Source organism: Ips typographus, linkage group LG14, assembly GCF_016097725.1.
Source record: "Ips typographus isolate SLU linkage group LG14, UJ_Ityp_2.0, whole genome shotgun sequence".
NCBI classification, from domain to species: Eukaryota; Metazoa; Arthropoda; class Insecta; order Coleoptera; family Curculionidae; genus Ips; species Ips typographus.
The window spans coordinates 41134-56734 of NC_138435.1; the positions used below are offsets into that span (position 1 = coordinate 41134).

The 15601-nt window shown below is 34.1% G+C and overlaps 1 protein-coding gene across 9 annotated transcripts in view; it reads right to left on the bottom strand.

Moving 5' to 3' along the window:
• LOC145737556 (putative nuclear hormone receptor HR3) overlaps positions 1 to 15601 on the bottom strand; it is a 57789-nt gene that overhangs the window by 23908 nt on the left and 18280 nt on the right. For 3 of the 9 annotated variants that reach the window (XM_081992263.1, XM_081992272.1, XM_081992273.1), the window contains exon 3: positions 9539 to 9901. The exons of 2 other annotated variants lie outside the window; for them this stretch is intronic. In XM_081992263.1, the coding sequence (XP_081848389.1) occupies positions 9539 to 9635 (97 nt within the window). In that variant the 5' untranslated portion in view covers positions 9636 to 9901. Of the gene's footprint in view, positions 1 to 9538; positions 9902 to 12322; positions 12537 to 15601 lie in introns of those variants that run through there. 4 more of the 9 variants (XM_081992267.1, XM_081992266.1, XM_081992265.1 and 1 more) reach the window with 4 other exon arrangements.

Here is a 15601-nt window from a genome sequence, read left to right on the forward strand (position 1 = left end):
AAATTTTGATTTTACCAAAAGTGACGCTTCTGCTCCCCTGACACTACATTGGATTTTGGGACTGTACGACCCTGTCATGCAACTGTCATTTATGAAAATTTTTCTGCATATTGCCTATACCTGAGACATGATATGGTAAAAAAATGACAGTCATCAGTCAACTGGATTTTTCCAGAGAAATTCTCAAATTTTGATTTTACCAAAAGTGACGCTTGTGCTCCCCTGACACTACATTGGATTTTGGGACTGTACGATCCTGTCATGCAACTGTCATTTATGAAAATTTTTCTGCATATTGCCTATACCTGAGACATGATATGGTAAAAAAATGACAGTCATCAGTTAACTGGATTTTTCCAGAGAAATTCTCAAATTTTGATTTTACCAAAAGTGACGCTTCTGCTCCCCTGACACTACATTGGATTTTGGGACTGTACGACCCTGTCATGCAACTGTCATTTATGAAAATTTTTCTGCATATTGCCTATACCTGAGACATGATATGGTAAAAAAAATGACAGTCATCAGTCAACTGGGTTTTTCCAGAGAAATTCTCAAATTTTGATTTTACCAAAAGTGACGCTTGTGCTCCCCTGATACTACATTGGATTTTGGGACTGTACGATCCTGTCATGCAACTGTCATTTATGAAAATTTTTCTGCATATTGCCTATACCTGAGACATGATATGGTAAAAAAATGACAGTCATCAGTTAACTGGATTTTTCCAGAGAAATTCTCAAATTTTGATTTTACCAAAAGTGACGCTTGTGCTCCCCTGACACTACATTGGATTTTGGGACTGTACGACCCTGTCATGCAACTGTCATTTATGAAAATTTTTCTGCATATTGCCTATACCTGAGACATGATATGGTAAAAAAATGACAGTCATTAGTCAACTAGTTTTCTTCAGAAAAATTCTCAAATCTCTGCCAGAGCAATTCAATAAAACAACGTGACACGATTATACAATAGAATGAATTTTTCAAATCGAGATTACACGAAGGTCGGTTAATGACCATCCTAAGGTCAAACAATCCCGAGTATGATGTTTACAAAATAAATTAATCTGCGTAAATTGTACAAAATGTATTTTTAGTTACGTTTGTTCCCGTTTAGGTTTGATCGTCTAGTCTAGACGACTCAACCGTTATTTATGTAATATCCGGATCGTCGTGTATGTATTTTCATACACTTTAGGTCAGTTACAATAGAAAAAGAACACGTTCAATTCACTACAAACGGTGTAAACCTACTCAGTGTCTATGGATTCAAAGGAGATCCCTGATGATGGCAAAATATCCACCAAAACCCAAAAAACTGACTTGAAGTCTTCAAATTTGCTTTCAAGTAAATTTTGACAGTTTTAAGGTGAATTTGAATTCTAGAGATCTGGAAAAGCCAAAAAACGTCTGGGAAGCTTCTAGATTTATTCTAGAAGTTTCCAAACTGTTCTTTTGTGTCAAAACAATTTTAGAAGACTGTCAAAAGTGGACTAAAGCTTTACAGCAGACTATTAGTCTACTTTTGACAGTCTTCTAAAATTGTTTTGAGACAAATGAACCTCTTGAACAATTTGGAAACTTCTAGAATAGGTCTAGAAGCTTCCCAGACGTTTTTTAGCATTTCTAAATTTCTAGACTCAGAAATTCACCTTAAAACTGTCAAAATTTACTTGAAAGCAAATTTTAAGACTTCAAGTTAGTTTTTTTGGTTTTGGTAGATATTTTGCCATCAAAATTACTAGGAATACTTTTAGGAATAACATATCCAAAAATCAAACTGTTCAGAAAGGTTCTTTTACCACAAAACAGTTCTAGAAGACAGTCGGAAGTGTACTAAAGCTTTACAGTAGAGTATCAAGTAGTTTAGATGTCTGAAGAAGTCGAAAAAACATCTGAAAAACTTCTAGAAGCTTTGAGGTCTATTCTAGAGGTTTTCAAACTGTTATCTTGCTTGCTAGAAGGTTATTTTGAGTCAAAATAGTTCTAAAATACTGTCAGAATTGAAATGAAGCCTTAAAGTAGACTATAAAATAGTAAAACAACTTCTATAGGCTTATTCTAGAGGTTTCCAAACAGTTCTGTTGCGTAAAAACAATTCTAGTAGACTGTCAGAAGTGTACTGAAGCTTTATAGTAGACTATGAAGTAACTTAGATATCTGGAAAGGTTCTAGAAGCTTTATTTTCTTCTAGAAGTTTCTAGATTTATGAAGTTGTGTTCAAATTTGGGTTCCTCCCTTCTTCTTTCTGACTTTTTTCTTAAAGTAAAGTTGTGTGGTTGTTTTGGGTTGGATCACACCCAAATCAAGCCTACTTACAGTTTCGGCGGTACAGTGGGTCAGTGTAAACGCAGTCTTACCTGAAACCAAGAAAACTTAGGTTAGGTTTGTAGGTCTTTGGCAGGAAATTCGCACAGCTACGCCACTGTGCGTCTTATGACACAATCCAAGATAATCGTGCGAAGCGGCCAACACGAGAAACGCTTGTTTAAGATGGTTTTGCTTGACTGTTTGGTTTGCCGCTCGGTGCGCTAGTGGTGCGGCCGGCAAAAGTGGGTCACAAGTTGAAAGACTCGTACCAAGGACATCTGGTTCGCAGTCGATTCGTTTTTATTATTTGTTGTTATGATTTTATTAGGAATTTTTGGCGCGATTGCACACCGTTGCAATTGATCGTAAATGGAGATGTGCGTGACACGAAAAAATACCAAATTTTGATTGAAATTGCTTGAATTCGTTAACCTAACCCTACTAATTGTGTAGGCGAGAGTTTTCTGAGTAATTCAACGCAAAAATGACATCTTTATCTCTTTTAGATCTTGAAATATTGATTTTTTTCTTTCAACATGCTTTTTTGAGCTTGTTTTTTGCATTCCTTGCTTTTCCATTCTGTGAAAACTATGAAGGATTCAATGGAAAACTGTGATTTTTTGGATATGTTATTCCTGAAAGTATTCCTAGTAATTCAACGCAAAAATGACGTTTCTATCTCCTGTAGATCCTGAGATATTGAAATTTGTCTTTCAACATGCCTTTTTGAGTCTGTTTGTTGCATTTTCGCAGTTCCGACCCTGTAAAAACCACTAAAGACTATAATGAGAACGGTGATTTTTGGATATGGTATTCCTGAAAGTATTCCTAGTAATTCAACGCAAAAATGACGTCTCTATCTGTGTTAGTTCCCGAGATATTGCTATTCGTCTTTTTACGTGTCATTTCAGTCTATTTGCTACATTTCCTCGGTTGTACCGCTGTGAATCAATATCTCGGTAACTAAAAGAGATAGAAACGTCATTTTTGCGTTTAATTAGTTAGGAAAACATCCAGGATTAACGTATCCAAAAATCACCGTTCTCATTATAGTCTTTCGTGGTTTTCACAGGGTCGAAACTGCGAAAATGGAGCAAACAGGCTCAAAAAGGCATGTTGAAAGACTAATTTCAATATCTCAGGAACTACATGAGATAGAAACGTCATTTTTACGTTGAATTGATAAGAAAACATACAGGATTAACGTATCCAAAAATCACCGTTCTCATTATAGTCTTTCGTGGTTTTCACAGGGTCGAAACTGCGAAAATGGAGCAAACAGGCTCAAAAAGGCATGTTGGAAGACTAATTTCAATATCTCAGGAACTAAAAGAGATAGAAACGTCATTTTTACGTTGAATTGTTAAGAAAACATACAGGATTAACGTATCCAAAAATCACCGTTCTCATTGTAGTCTTTCGTGGTTTTCACAGGGTCGGAACTGCGAAAATGCAACAAACAGACTCAAAAAGGCATGTTGAAAGACTAATTTCAATATCTCAGGAACTAAAAGAGATAGAAACGTCATTTTTACGTTGAATTGTTAAGAAAACATACAGGATTAACGTATCCAAAAATCACCGTTCTCATTGTAGTCTTTCGTGGTTTTTACAGGGTCGGAACTGCGAAAATGCAACAAACAGGCTCAAAAAGGCATATTGGAAGACTAATTTCAATATCTCAGGAACTAAAAGAGATAGAAACGTCATTTTTGCGTTTAATTAGTTAGGAAAACATCCAGGATTAACGTATCCAAAAATCACCGTTCTCATTATAGTCTTTCGTGGTTTTCACAGGGTCGAAACTGCGAAAATGGAGCAAACAGGCTCAAAAAGGCATGTTGAAAGACTAATTTCAATATCTCAGGAAGTACATGAGATAGAAACGTCATTTTTACGTTGAATTGTTAAGAAAACATCCAGGATTAACGTATCCAAAAATCACCGTTCTCATTGTAGTCTTTCGTGGTTTTTACAGGGTCGGAACTGCGAAAATGCAACAAACAGGCTCAAAAAGGCATGTTGGAAGACTAATTTCAATATCTCAGGAACTAAAAGAGATAGAAACGTCATTTTTGCGTTTAATTAGTTAGGAAAACATCCAGGATTAACGTATCCAAAAATCACCGTTCTCATTGTAGTCTTTCGTGGTTTTTACAGGGTCGGAACTGCGAAAATGCAACAAACAGACTCAAAAAGGCATGTTGAAAGACTAATTTCAATATCTCAGGAACTAAAAGAGATAGAAACGTCATTTTTACGTTGAATTGTTAAGAAAACATACAGGATTAACGTATCCAAAAATCACCGTTCTCATTATAGTCTTTCGTGGTTTTCACAGGGTCGAAACTGCGAAAATGGAGCAAACAGGCTCAAAAAGGCATGTTGGAAGACTAATTTCAATATCTCAGGAACTAAAAGAGATAGAAACGTCATTTTTACGTTGAATTGTTAAGAAAACATACAGGATTAACGTATCCAAAAATCACCGTTCTCATTGTAGTCTTTCGTGGTTTTCACAGGGTCGGAACTGCGAAAATGCAACAAACAGACTCAAAAAGGCATGTTGAAAGACTAATTTCAATATCTCAGGAACTAAAAGAGATAGAAACGTCATTTTTACGTTGAATTGTTAAGAAAACATACAGGATTAACGTATCCAAAAATCACCGTTCTCATTGTAGTCTTTCGTGGTTTTTACAGGGTCGGAACTGCGAAAATGCAACAAACAGGCTCAAAAAGGCATATTGGAAGACTAATTTCAATATCTCAGGAACTAAAAGAGATAGAAACGTCATTTTTGCGTTTAATTAGTTAGGAAAACATCCAGGATTAACGTATCCAAAAATCACCGTTCTCATTATAGTCTTTCGTGGTTTTCACAGGGTCGAAACTGCGAAAATGGAGCAAACAGGCTCAAAAAGGCATGTTGAAAGACTAATTTCAATATCTCAGGAAGTACATGAGATAGAAACGTCATTTTTACGTTGAATTGTTAAGAAAACATCCAGGATTAACGTATCCAAAAATCACCGTTCTCATTGTAGTCTTTCGTGGTTTTTACAGGGTCGGAACTGCGAAAATGCAACAAACAGGCTCAAAAAGGCATGTTGGAAGACTAATTTCAATATCTCAGGAACTAAAAGAGATAGAAACGTCATTTTTGCGTTTAATTAGTTAGGAAAACATCCAGGATTAACGTATCCAAAAATCACCGTTCTCATTGTAGTCTTTCGTGGTTTTCACAGGGTCGGAACTGCGAAAATGCAACAAACAGACTCAAAAAGGCATGTTGAAAGACTAATTTCAATATCTCAGGAACTAAAAGAGATAGAAACGTCATTTTTACGTTGAATTGTTAAGAAAACATACAGGATTAACGTATCCAAAAATCACCGTTCTCATTGTAGTCTTTCGTGGTTTTTACAGGGTCGGAACTGCGAAAATGCAACAAACAGGCTCAAAAAGGCATGTTGGAAGACTAATTTCAATATCTCAGGAACTAAAAGAGATAGAAACGTCATTTTTGCGTTTAATTAGTTAGGAAAACATCCAGGATTAACGTATCCAAAAATCACCGTTCTCATTGTAGTCTTTCGTGGTTTTCACAGGGTCGGAACTGCGAAAATGCAACAAACAGGCTCAAAAAGGCATGTTGGAAGACTAATTTCAATATCTCAGGAACTAAAAGAGATAGAAACGTCATTTTTACGTTGAATTGTTAAGAAAACTTCCAGTATTAAGATATCCAAGCAGCACAGTCTACGACAGAGTCTTTCATAGTTTTCACAGGGTTGAAATTAAACAAAAAACTGAAAACGCAATTTAAGAGAGTCTTATTGGGTAATAAGGTGTTTACAGTCTATATCGGCTATTTATTTCCCAATATTCTGTTTTTCCTGAACAATAAGACGAAATTTGGTCAACGACTCCAATAAAATGGAGCAATCGTAACGACAAATTCCATTACAACATTGAAAAATAACGTCATCAACGGTTTCTATGCAACGACTGTTTAGCATTCTGTATTAGCCGCAGAAAAAAAAAAACTCGTTTAAAATCGAATTAATCTGTCGGCCACCGTTAAGGTGAAATTACACAAAAATCATTGAAAACAAACTCACTTGAACCGTGATCGGCAAAGTTTTGATGATGACGCATCACTCGATTGACTTTCAATACCATAACGAGTGCCAAGAGCGAGAACCTTCACGAAAAAACCAACCAATTCGGGTTCTTTCGTGTACTTGGTGGTACCAGAACCATGTGGTTCGATTGCGCCAGCTTTAGAACCGCAAGTGGCGCGGATCGAACCAATAATGCACTTTGAAGCAATCAATTTCAATCAAACAACATCATTCTCATTAAAATTTTATCACTCGGGAACCACAAGTGGTACCGTAGTGGTTTTTGCGTTGAATTATTAGGAAAACTGTCTGTGGAATAACAAAACCCAAAATCTTCGTTGTACGTTAAGTCCTTCATGGTTTTTAGAATCATACTTATTTTTTTAAAATATTCTAAGTGTACCAATTCCAGTACATTACTGTGTAAATACTACTGGTAATAGTGACTTCACTTAACCTCACTTTCAGAAAAATTCCTCTTAAATCATCTGATGTAAACGCAGCCTGCTGAAGGTAACCATTAACTGCAATTTATGCATTATTAAGTAATAACTTAAGAGTTACTTAGACCGGATGAAACGTAGTCGTTTTCTGCATGGATTTGCTGAGCGGTTGATGATGTAACTAATTTGAGACGAAACGTGTTGCTACTAATTGAATTGTAGGGGGCAATGTTGCCAGTTTATTAAACATTATGAACTATTTGCGGTACGGTTCTGATTTTTTTTAGTGTGAACCTACTACAGTGTTTCATACAATTTTTATTAATGACAAGTCACTGACAGAGCCGTACTGGCCCGAATACTAAATTTGATTTATTTCCTTCGTGACACTATGTCCCAGAATATTTTAGAAACTAATTTTGGACAATGACAATTGACAGAATGTGCCACTCTGGTCCTGTTAAATATATCAGCTGTCAGCTGTTATCAAGCCGAGTAAAGCAACACTTTTCGATTAGAACTCCATTCTGGTAACAAGTCAGTTTGTCTGGAACGAGTCACGTGATCATCGTGATTCTTTTGGACAGTTGACGGTGTTGGAATAGACTAGCACCATGCAAAATTTGACAGCCGTCAAGTGTCAACGAGTTGAGTTATCAAAAGTAACGTGACTTAATCAGCCTTATATTTTTCAGATAGATAACAAGCAATCCAAGTATTGTTTTTTTTTTGACAGTTGACAGTCGCGGTATACCACTTTTTTTAACTCTTCATATAACGGATCTACCCCCAATCGGACTGAATTAAAAAAAAAACGCAGTTTCTCTGAATTTCTGTAATTAATTTACGGTTACGCTGTTGCCAGCCGTGTAAAATTGCTTGTTTTTCTTTGTAAATGTTAATCAATCTGACAACAGCGCCTAATAGTGATCCATCAACATTTCACACACGTGTAAAGTCGTTGTAAAACGTAATCTTCGCCATGTAATATACAAAGTGTTTATTATCTTACTGACCCATTTTCCATCGACGAGTTCAACGCTCCTTAAAAACCGATAAAGCTATAAAGAAACACACACAATACATACAAAGTGCATGTGGAATACAGTGGCGTACTCTTTTTTTCGAAAATTTGTGGAAATTTTGACAGCCGACAGTTGACAAACCAAAAACTACGATCGTTTGGTGATTGGGTTCCACGGAAATGTGGCTTAAAGCACTTTAATGAACAGAGCAATTAATTCAAGTTATTTTTGACACATGACAGCTGACAACCTTAAAATAAAACAAACTTAAATTGAATTTTACGTTCAAGAAACAAAAAAGCACAAAAAACAGATAAACGAACAGAAGAAAAACTATTTCAAAAAGGGACAGAGGAAGGAAACAAAAAAGTGATATAACAAAACAAAAATAAAAGAAAAAATATTAATAAATTTCCCACTGCCACCCTACACTTTAACTAAGATTTTTTTTTTTTTTTTTGTAAATAAATTGTAAATAATTAGAAAAAAGTTAACATGTATACTAAAACCATAAAAAAATCCCACTGTAAACATAGGCAGAAAGACCAAGTGGTCGATAGCCTTTTTTCTATCGAAAATAAAGATTGTTTATATATATATATATATATTAATAAATTAAAAATAAACAAAAAACAGAAGGACGTAAATAATAAAAAACCGAGAAAAAAAGAAAAAGATTAAGAAAAAAGAGAAAACAAAACGCAAAAAAAAAACAAACCAATTTTTTTGGTAAATCTTAATAACACAGGAGATATTTTTATTATTGCTACAGAGTAGCTCCAAACAATTTTTTTCGTATTTATACTATACAGGGTGAACTCACTAAGACGCATTTTTTTAGTTCAGTTTTATAGAGAAACTACAGCAAAACGATGACAACCAATTTCTAAGAAAAATTATCACCGAAATAAATCGACTGAAAATACCATCGAGCTATAAGAAAAATCGAATAACTGTGCAAAACCGTCGAGCTTTTACAGGTTGATTAACCTCAGAACAAATTTCGGACTAAACCGTTACATCCATCGGAATTACTTTAAAATCGGGTCTATTGTATGAAAGAACCACGACCAATAAGAGCGCGTTTTGATTGATTATCGTCTTGCGCGGAAGCGACGTTGCCACATCGTTACTGTCTCGAATTAGTGCGGCAACAATGTAGGTTTTCTCAACAAAAAAAAAATAGATTTAAATTGCCATATATCAAAATCTAGCCACTAAATTGTACTTAAATTTTTTACAATCCAAACTTAGGCAATAACTGTACAAAACTTTGACAGCTGTCACTTTCTTACAGAAGTTAGGCACTTAGACCTCTAGAGTTGCCATATCTCCCAAAATAATCCACGGATTATAACAACGGAACACTGAAATTTTTGACAGGTGTCACTCAGACATGATGCTAGAACTGTACTAAACTGATGAATAATTTGACATCTGTCACTGTGGTACGTAACTGGAATTTGTACAATTGATGATAGTCTTGATGGTACACAAGTTAGGAATTACTTAAGTAGCCATATCTCCCAAACTACTTGACGGATCGTACTGAAATTTTTGACTCAGTGTCACTCAGACATGAAACTATAAACGTACAGAAAAATGACAGCTGTCATTCAAAAAATTACCTTTAATGGATCCGCTCGAAGTGTGAGGTTGCTGCGACTGTATCTGTACTTGTTGCAACTCCAACTTGGTGGCCACATTATTCCACATTTCAAACATATTAAGTTTTTCTCGGTTTCTTTGAGGGTCACTGATACACTACACTATACACTTATAGTACACTTAATTTACACTAAAAAAAAAACAAAACTAACAATTAGTCAACAAATGATGTACACTGAGAAAAATGCTTTCTAACCCACTTCCACCACTCCTGTCATATTTGATGGCACTTGTTTTTGCTACGTTTGAAGCAGTAAATCTTCCATTGCTTCATGCTAAACGAAGAAATGGCTTCTTTGGTTTGCGTCTCGCCATTAAACGACCTAAACACCAAAATTTCGGTTAAAATTTAGGTTAATGGTCGTGTAGAACCGTTATTTATTCAGTTTTTTTTAGGTTATGGTGAAGCTGGATCTTTATTTTACTATAATCTAGTTCTTCAATTTTCTCGTTTTGTCAAATCTAGAAGATTCTCAAAAATATCAAAGAATTAAGTAAGTTGCCAATGAATTCAAATGTGACACCCTGTATATTATTACGTCAGTCAATTCTGCTTTTTGGTATATTGAAAGTTTCGGACTGAGCCATCATCAGACCAGCCAGGCTCTTTCTGCAAACCATCTAAAGTGAAAATCAAACGAAATTGCCATAACGTCACAAATGTCAAATGTGACTGCATTACGCTGTGTTGCCATATCTAAGAAATTTCCGGTGTAAAGGCTTTAAAAAGACCTCTGGGAAAAAGATGGTTTTTACACATTTTTACAACCCTGTAATTTGACTGTGATGTCATATGTCACCCGCTTTTGGTTTGATTTTTAGTATAGAAACTCTTTTTCTGCTAATTTTAGAGCTAAGTAGATATATGGAAACAGTGTTGCCACATTGTCGGTCAATTTACCAATAAAAATGTCCAAAAAGCAAGAAAAAAACATTAAATTAACGCAATTGAACCAAACGTTTTCATATTAAAAATGTCGCTTTCCCTTTCGATGTTGCAACGTTGCGCAGGTTGCAAAACCGAAAAAAATAACAAACTTTGCTGGTTAATGAACTTTTCAAGGTAGCTGGCTAATACTGCAAAAAAAAACCGAGTAAATGTGTGTCAATCGCGTTAATTTACCATTGAAATTGATAATCTAGATATATAATCATGATTTATTTAAAACTGGTTGGTATTTTGGGCCCGAAAAATTGTAAAGAAGAAGAATTGACAGTTCGTGTTGCCAACTTGTGCAATTCGGAATTGTTGACAGTTGATCAGAAATCTGTGTGTTATAGTGGTCACGTGAACTAAAATTTCCATTCCTCTCTAATAATTTAAGCTCAGAAATTAGAAAACTCATTAAAAATAATCCAAAAGATTTAGATCTGGAGAACGTGCCGGCCAAGTCTGCGATGTTCAGAGCACTAATAGTGAAAATTTGACTCGCATATCACTTTTCAAGTTTTTTGGCTTAAAACTTGTCGTACAAGCTTACAACTTGATTATCAAGTCAATTTTCATGTTTCTAGAGCTCGCTTCAAGCGTGACTTATAATTGACTTGAAAAGTTGCTACTAAACTTGACTGTTTAAAAAATTAAAAACTTCTCTGTCAAATCGTTTTTCAAGGTTTTTGATTTGGAAAATTACCAAAAAAAATAGTTTTGATTCTTTTAAACAATGTATTTTCCCATCACAAGGCATTTTACATGAAAAGAAAGGGAATATACTGTCGTTTGTACCCTTTAAAGGGCTTTTAGGGCGCATTTTCCGTATTGATTAGTTGCCGGTTTGTTGACGTCGAGAAAACTGCACGTTAGAATGTTTTCCACCGAGTTTTCTTTAGTATGATAAAATCACAGTACAATAGAATGACGCAACAATCGAAATTCCCCTCGATTACCACTGAACCGCCCTGTATTTTGATGTCTCGTAAAATACAGGGTGAGTCAGTTAGGATAGTTTTTCATATTTTGGCTGTTTCCTGTAATTGTTTGACCATTTTCCAAACTATCGCAACAACGCAAATATTCTCCCCACTGTGACGTGATTGCAATTTAGTTTGGTTTTGAATATACATATAGCAACTCGCATTATCAAACAATGTATTAATATAACACCGGGCAGTATCACATAACATTTCCTGGTAATGGAATGATATTCGAATTAGGTTGAGGTAGGTTGTTTAGGGATCAGATTGGTCGCTAGGTGTCGCTTTAACTACACACAAAGCTCAGTTTCAAGTAAATCTTAAATTTTGTATCATAATTGTTGAAATTAAAGACTTACTTAATTTTACTGCAGTTAATACTTGTTCAGTATTTTTCCTGAATAAAACTGAATTAATAACGGATCTACCATGAAACATTATTATATATAAAATATTATAGAGTGACAATTTAATAGATAATTGAAAATAATGAAATTGTCTATTTCATTGCTAAAATTTAAATGCTGAAATCATAGTTTTTATTGATTGCAAATTTATCATGTGAGAAAAAAAGTTTATTAATTTAAATCATAAAAATTGAAAATGTGACTGAAATTGTGGATTTCATCAACAACTTTGACGATTTCATTATTTTAAAATATTTTGAAATAATTTCATTTAAAATTTTTTGTTTTTTGTCTTAACTTGTAATAAAACTTTCAAAATGTTTTCTTTCTAAAAATTTGGCCTCCGGTACAAAAAAAAAATACATCAAATTGCCACTCAATAATTTTATTTATTTATTTAAAAAAAAAAAACAGAAAACAAACCTGGATTAATAAAAAAAATAATCCAAAAAATCCGATCACTAAAATCAAATCACAAAACAATCACCAGGTCACAAACCACAACGCATTTAACCTGAAACCGTCTCGATTCCATAACAATAATTAAGAGCCGAATTATCGACGCGCGGTTAAATTTAACCGGTCGGTTAAGCGCGTTTACTACGCGCGTTCATTCACCTTTCCGCTTACGCCTTAAGGCTACGTTTACACGAGCGACAGTTACGCGACGATGTCTTGCAGATAACTGATCCAAACAAATCCACCAGTCCACCACATTCGGGCTCTCTGTACAAAGTAGAAAGCTGTACGGCATAGGCGCAGGTCTCGGTTTTTTATGAATTTTTTTCGCCCCGATGATGGCCTGACGGTCGAAACGTTGGGTTTTTCAAAATTTGTTTAGTCCTTCAACTGCTCGTCTTAAACTCTGCCTGTTAAGTCAACATTCAAATTTGAAAATTAGGCCTTGATGATGGTGGTCGAAACGTTGAAATTTTCAAAATTTCTTTCAATTGTTTTAACGAAAGATTTTTCAAACTTTGTCCAGGCCTTCACCTGTTTTATTGAATTAAGTCAATTTTCAAGTTGAAAACTTTAAATTTGACCGACCAGTCTATTTTCAAGTTTACTATTTTTGTTTTTTACAGTTTTTACTTAAAATTTGCTCTAAAAACCTGTTAAACCTTGAAAATGGGCTTGACAGACACATTGCACTGTATCAAGTCAATTTTCAAGTTTTAAACTTTTAAATCTGACCTTAAAACTTTAAATTTGATCGACCAGTCAATTTTCAAGTTTTCTATTTGCGTTTTTACATTTTTTGGTTAAAATTTAGCCTGAAAAATCAATTAAACCTTGAAAAGGACTTGGTCAAGTAAATTATCAAGTTTCAACTTTGAAAATTGACCTAAAAATTTGAAATTTGTCCAACAATTCTATTTTCAAGTTTACTATTTTTGTTTTTTACAGTTTTTACTTAAAATTTGCTCTAAAAACCTGTTAAACCTTGAAAATGGGCTTGACAGACACATTGCACTGTATCAAGTCAATTTTCAAGTTTTAAACTTTTAAATCTGACCTTAAAACTTTAAATTTGATCGACCAGTCAATTTTCAAGTTTTCTATTTGCGTTTTTACATTTTTTGGTTAAAATTTAGCCTGAAAAATCAATTAAACCTTGAAAAGGACTTGGTCAAGTAAATTATCAAGTTTCAACTTTGAAAATTGACCTAAAAATTTGAAATTTGTCCAACAATTCTATTTTCAAGTTTACTATTTTTGTTTTTTACAGTTTTTACTTAAAATTTGCTCTAAAAACCTGTTAAACCTTGAAAATGGGCTTGACAGACACATTGCACTGTATCAAGTCAATTTTCAAGTTTTAAACTTTTAAATCTGACCTTAAAACTTTAAATTTGATCGACCAGTCAATTTTCAAGTTTTCTATTTGTGTTTTTACATTTTTTGGTTAAAATTTAGCCTGAAAAATCAATTAAACCTTGAAAAGGACTTGGTCAAGTAAATTATCAAGTTTCAACTTTGAAAATTGACCTAAAAATTTGAAATTTGTCCAACAATTCTATTTTCAAGTTTACTATTTTTGTTTTTTACAGTTTTAACTTAAAATTTGCTCTAAAAACCTGTTAAACCTTGAAAATGGGCTTGACAGACACATTGCACTGTATCAAGTCAATTTTCAAGTTTTAAACTTTTAAATCTGACCTTAAAACTTTAAATTTGATCGACCAGTCAATTTTCAAGTTTTCTATTTGTGTTTTTACATTTTTTGGTTAAAATTTAGCCTGAAAAATCAATTAAACCTTGAAAAGGACTTGGTCAAGTAAATTATCAAGTTTCAACTTTGAAAATTGACCTAAAAATTTGAAATTTGTCCAACAATTCTATTTTCAAGTTTACTATTTTTGTTTTTTACAGTTTTAACTTAAAATTTGCTCTAAAAACCTGTTAAACCTTGAAAATGGGCTTGACAGACACATTGCACTGTATCAAGTCAATTTTCAAGTTTTAAACTTTTAAATTTGACTCTGATAAGTTAATTTTGAAGCTTGAAATTTGACTTATTTATTAAAAATTGCGCATGAAATTATTGATAATTGACCTGCAAGTGTAAAATGTAATTGTCAAGTCAATTTTTAGGTTTTTAAAGTAAATTTTCTAAATTGTAACATCAAAAAACGTGCGAAACCATTTTCCTATTGTGACGAAAAACGTGGTCGAACCATATTTTTGTAAGAATGACGCCGATTTACGACCTGTCATAAATATTTCTGCCAATAAAGCGCAATAAAGGGTCAGAACCGATAAAAATGCACCCAAAACTGGGTTCTAACCGAATTTTAAGTAAGAGTGAGTCACTGAGAGAGTTTTTGCGGAAGCTTGGTGCACGTGCGTGACGTCAGTGTCAATTAATTTGTATTGCACTGTACGTGCAAGTTTGTATCTATTCCAGAGCAACAAAAAATTGGTGTAAAACCGGACTTTTTGGCATTTTAAACTAGTAAATTATTATAATTAGCTTGGTCTACCGCACTGGTAGACAGTTACGAAAATTTATCGACCACAATGTGGTAAATGCAATTTTCTATTACGTAATCAGCGCAAAACTAGAATGAGCACAACCAGAAACACCCTGTATAATTGTTTAAAATTAAATATACAGGGTGATTGAGTTGAGTTGGGTGAGTGAACCTCTTACTAAACCTACATTTGTTGCACCCTGTATATTATTATTATACGAGTGATTTTGACAGTAATTGTCCCGTCAGTCCAACTAACTTAAATGTCAAATTTAAAAGTAATTCATTCGAGCTATAAAACTTAATTTGTACAACACAGTACCGTGCTTTTATAGGTTAATGGTTCAAGTTTTTTGTGTTTCTACCTACTACACAGTGGTTAAAGTACCATTTTGTGAAATGTCACTTTACTAGTGATATTTTGTCTATTCTGACAAACGAGAATTACTAAATTACTTTTGACAGCTGTCAAACAAACGTCGTACGGTGATTGTACGGAAACTGACAGCTGTCATTTCGTTACAGGCGAATGCAAACGTGCAGTCACATTTTCGTCCATAACTCCTAAACGGTTAAAGACATAAATCTGAAATTTTGTGACGTGACCATACAGGCGTGTAGACAACCACGCAAATCAATTGACAGTTGACAAATCGTCCATTGTGATTGGCTAAAGAGCCAAACACCGCAAACTAGACTGAAGAACGGCCAAAAAAGGGCGCGGTCA